The following is a 5152-nucleotide window of genomic DNA, read 5'->3' on the forward strand; positions in this document are numbered from 1 at the left end:
GTGGATTTGAAGGATGGACCGTTTGGTGGATGAGGAATTGGCCGTCTGTGCGCAGCCAAAGGGTTGTGATCAATGGTTCTGTGCCAGGGTGGAGGCCGTTCACAAGCGGTGTCCCTCAGGGGTCGGTCTTGGGACCGGTGCTCTTCGACATCTTCATCGGTGACATAGAGCATGGCATTGAGTGCACCCTCGGCAAATTTGCGGATGACACCAAGCAGAGCGGTGCAGTCAATGCTTTGGGAGGAAGGGAAGCCATCCAGAGGGACCTGGACAGGCTGGAGAAGTGGGCCCACGAAAACCTAATGAGGTTGAATAAGGCCAAGTGCCGGGTGCTGCACTTGGGTTGGGGCAACCGCAGGTATTTATCCAAAGTGGGGGAAGATCTCCTGGAGGGCAGTCCTGCAGAGAAGGACGTGAGGGTCCTGGTAGACGAGAAGCTGGACATGAGCCAGCAGTGTGCGCTTGCAGCCCGGAAAGCCAACTGTGTTCTGGGCTGCATTAAAAGAGAGGTGGCCAGCAGGGAGAGGGAAGTGATCGTCCCCCTCTTCTCGGCTCTTGTGAGGCCCCATTTGGAGCACCGTATCCAGGCCTGGGGCCCCCAGTACAGGGAGGACGCGGAGCTGTTGGAGCGGGTCCAGAGGAGGGCCACTAAGATGATCAGAGGGCTGGAGCACCTGTCTTGTGAGGAAAGGTTGAGGGAACTGGGCTTGTTTAGCTTGGAGAAGGAAGGCTCCAGGGAGAGCTCCTTGTGACCTTCCAGTATTTGAAGGGAGCATACAAACAGGAAGGGGAACGGCTGTTTACGAGGATGGATAGTGATAGGACAAGGGGGAATGGTCTTAAACTGAGACGGGGAAGGTTTAGCTTAGATATTAGGTGGAAGTTTTTCACACAGAGTGGTGAGGTGGTGGAACAGGCTGCCCAGAGAGGTTGTGGATGCCCCGTCCCTGGAGGTGTTGAAGGGCAGGTTGGATGGGGCCCTGGGCCTCCTGTTCTAGAGTTAGATATGGAGGTTGGTGGCCCTGCCTGTGGCGGGGCGGGGGGAGGGTGGGGTTGGAGCTTGATGATCTTTGAGGTCCCTTCCAAGCCTGGCCATTCCACGATTCTGGGATTCGATAGACAAGTGAATCATGTGTTATTAAATTCATGGCCGTGGTTTAATGCCAATCAATGTTTTAAGCCCATCCCAACAAGAAGGGAAAGCGTAAGAAAGAATAGAGCAAGTCCTCACCCTGCCACGGAATTCAGATGATGTCTTGGAACCTGCAGTGTGGAGGCAGCTGCCCCAGGCAGCCTAGCTGGCTGCTGCTGAGGTTTCTTCGGAAAAAGATCTGCGTCTAGATACACTGATGGCATGCCTCCGTAAGGGCCAAGGCCCTCCCACAGTTCGGGCCTCCTTGGGGGACCGGCGGCCATACACTGAAAAAACAATCTATCGGTCCAAAAAGAATATACAACAGGTCATGGCTCTAAAAGAAACTGGAGCCGTAACATCTGTAATTTATGACAATCCGTCACGATTTCCATGCAAGTGTACTGTTATAGGAGGGTTTGGAAGGAAAATGATTCCAGGAACCTAAACTTGGTTGAAGTTAGGTGTTGGTCCCAATGCCCCAGCTGCCCTCCCCCGACCCCAAGAAGGACTCTGGAGTTTCTATAGCCCCAGTTCAGGACTGTATATGGACAAAGTAGGCAGTGGGCTGAATTGTGAGCGGTGTGGATGTTTATAACCCAAGAAGAGGCAGGTAATAGTGCACTGAACATACGCACAGACAACTGGGCAGTCTTCCAAGGGCTTCACACTTTGGATCGCGCAGTGGGCCACACAGGATTGGACTATCCATGCCCAAGCAATCTGGGGCCGAGACATGGGGACTGATCTATGGAATGTGGTTTCTTTGCTTCTTTGTGAGCAGAACAGAAGCGATACCCAGTTCTTTCTCAGGCTGCGGCTTGGTACGCTCTTCTCTACTGGAACGGAAGGAAGGGAAAGTGAGAACAGGAATTTGGTAAGAGAAGAAGAGGGCTGACAAAACTTCACTAAGAGGTACCTTATATTCATTGAGTGTACTTTGTAATTAGAGCATTGTGCCAGACGAACTTTGTAAGTGAATGCTTTCAAGTGAGTACCTTGGTGAGCAATACTGTAAAAGGTGTAAAATTTTGTAAATAAGAGCCTTCAAGCAGGCTCCCAGTCCCAAACTCCTGCTATGAATGCATTCACCACCCAGAGGGACCTTGATAAACTCAAAAAAAGTGGACCCTCTCTTGTGAACGTCATGAGGTTCAAGAAAGCAAAGTGCAAGGTTTTGCGCTTGGGTAGAGGTAATCCCACATAGGTATACAAACTGGAAGAGGAATTCCTCGAGAGTAGCCCTGCAGAGAAGGACCGAGGGGTCCTGGTTGATGAAAAACTTACATGAGCCAGCAGTGCGTGCTTGCAGCCCAGAATGCCTGTTGTATGGCGGGCTGCATCAGAAGAGGGGCAGGGCGAGGGAGGGGATTGTCCCCCTCTACTCTGCCCTCGTGGGGGCCCAGCTGGAGTACTGTGTCCAAGCCTGGGGCCAGCAACTCAGGGAAGATGTGGAGCTTTTGGAGGGGCTCTAGAGGAGGGCTGTGATCACCTTCACAGCTGTCGTATGAAGAAAGGCTGAGGGAGTTGGGCTTGTTCAGCATGGAAAAGGCTGACCTGATTCTGTCCTTCCAATATTTAGAAGAGGTTTTAAAAACATGTGGAAAATCAACATTTTAGAACAGCAGAGGGTGATAGGACAAGGGCAATGGTTTTAATCTAAAAGAGGGGAGATTTAGATTAGATGTGAGGGGAAGTTTTTTTTACTGAGAGAGTGGCGAGGCGCTGGAACACGTTGCCCAGAGAAGCTGCAAATACCTCGTCCCTGGAGGTGTTCAAGTCGATGAGGCACGGGGCCCTGAGCAAACAGGTACGGCAACTGATGTAGTGCAGGGCAACCTTGCCTCTCCTGTGGAAGGGGAGTTGGAACATGATGGTCCTCGAGGTCCATCCCAAACCAAGCCATGCTATGATAAGAGCAGGAAAATGCAGTACAATTCTATAAACAAAAAGCCACTGCAAGTTGAATGGAAAGAGCCAGGTGGTGTACTTTATTAGAAGGAGAGCCAGGTGGTGTACTCTATTACAAGGAATGCCAGGTGGCGTACTCAATTCCCAAGAGAGCCAGGATGTGCGGTGTATTCCAAAGAGAGCCAGTCGGTCTGCCATACTCCAAACAGAGCCAAGCAGCATAGTATCCTCCAAGGAGAGCCAGCCTGCACGATATCCTCCAAGGAGAGCCAGCCTGCGTGCCATATGCCAAGGAGAGCCAGCCTGTGTGGTGTGTTGCAAAGAGAGCCAGGCGGTGTGGAATATTCCACAAACAAAGCAGATGCTGCCGCATATTCAACAGCAGGGCCAGGCGGCGTAGACTATTCCACAGCAGGGCCAGGCAGCGCAGTATTTTCCACAGCAGGGCCAGGTGGCGTAGCCTATTCCCTAGCAGAGCCAGGCGGCGTACTGTCTTCCTTTGTTGGAACAGGTGGACTAGTATAATCCCTAGAAAGGGCAGGTCGCACAGCATATTCCAGGAGAAGGCAGGCGGCACCGTGTATTTCAAGAAGAGGAAGGCAGCGCTGTATAGTCCAAGAAGAGGCAGGCGGCCCAGTAGAGTCCAAAACGAGGCAGATGGCATAATGTACGCCAAGCAGGTGCAGGTGGTGTAGTATATTCCAAAAAGAGGCAGGTGGCGTAACGTATTCCAAAGAAGATGGAGGCCGTAGAGTGCATTCCAAATGCAAGGCAGGTAGCATAGAGTACTCCAAAGAAGATGGAGGTGGCATAGTATATTCCAAAGAACCTGCAGGTGGTGTAGTTTATTCCAGAGAAGCTGCAGGCAGGATAGTACATTCCGCAGAAGCTGCAGGCAGCATGCTACGTTCCAAAGAAGCAGCAGGCAGCATAGGAGTTTCCAGGCAGAGGCAGGAGATGCGCTGGACTCCAAGCAGAGGCGGGTAGAATAGTATATTCCAAAAACAAGGGAGGCAGCGTAGAATATTCCAAAAACAAAGCAGGCAGCGTAGTAGATTCCAAAACAGAGGCAGACAGCGCAGTGGATTCCAAAATAGAGGCAAGCACTGTAGTAGATGCCAAGAGCCAGGCAGCGTAGTAGTTTCCAAGAAAAGCCCGGCGGTGTAGAAGATTGCAAGAAGAGGCAGGCGCTGTAGTAGATGACCAGAAGAGGCAGGCAGTGCAGTAGATGCCAGGCAGAGGCAGGCGGCACAGTTGACTGCCAGAAGAGCCAGGCGGCAGGCAGCAGCCCTTTGACAAATAGCAAGCGTTACTTGAGCAATTACCACGTCACTGGTGTGTCTCTATCTTCACATGATAGGAAGCAGTATAGTAACAGAGCAGTGCTCAGGGCAGCCGCCCATCAGAGAACCAAACCACATGGATGCCTCTTTCTAGTGTTTGTTTCCAAAACGACACAGAAATCAAGCGAGAAGCAAAGGCCATGAGGGTGATTTTTAGGGCCAAATACTGTCTCTATTAATTATCCACGGGTGAAAATGGTACTCTGATACTCTCCCTCTTATAGCGGAGGGAGCTGGGGGGAAGTGCACTGGTTACCCCGACATAAAGGGGAAAGAAAGAGGCTTGAGTTCCCTTGGACTTAAAATTGAACAAAACTTGGGGCAAATTTTTGGGACTTCCTTCAAAATCGTCACCCCAGAGAGGGGATGGTGGTAAGTTTTGGACTAGCTCTTCAACCGTGCCCTACCCTTCTGCAATACACGATGGTGCCTTCCAATTTAAGGTCTTACTGGAGGGGTTCTTTTCTGTTTTAAGAATCTACCTGACATTACAACGATGTGTACCACCTCGGCCTCTAACGACCGGGCCTGAGAAGAACCTTGTTTTGCATTGCCATCACTTTCCTACATACAAAGACACCCAGAGGAGCAGAGGCTGGGCCCCAGTGGCTCAGTGAGGCTCAGCAGCACGGCGCCCTTTGCTCTCGCTCCTCAGGTCTGATGAGGGAGAGCACTGGAAAACAAGTAGACCCCGTGGGCTGAGATATGAACTATTTAGCACAAAAGAAGAGGGAAGTGGTGACTAAAACACAACTCCTCACCGGTC

General features: G+C 51.4%; 1 protein-coding gene across 1 annotated transcript; it reads right to left on the bottom strand.

Moving 5' to 3' along the window:
* Positions 1–3122: 3122 nt before the first annotated feature.
* Positions 3123–4875, bottom strand: LOC146545357 (uncharacterized). Its single transcript, XM_085216376.1, has 2 exons — positions 4869–4875; positions 3123–4333 (listed from the first exon to the last, which is right to left on the bottom strand). The coding sequence occupies exons 1-2, from the start codon at positions 4873–4875 to the stop codon at positions 3156–3158; spliced, it is 1185 nt and encodes a 394-aa protein (XP_085072502.1). The 3' UTR covers positions 3123–3155.
* Between the last annotated feature and the right edge of the window lie 277 nt (positions 4876–5152).

Source organism: Meleagris gallopavo, chromosome 1, assembly GCF_905368555.1.
Source record: "Meleagris gallopavo chromosome 1, MGAL_WU_HG_1.1, whole genome shotgun sequence".
Lineage (NCBI taxonomy): Eukaryota > Metazoa > Chordata > Aves > Galliformes > Phasianidae > Meleagris > Meleagris gallopavo.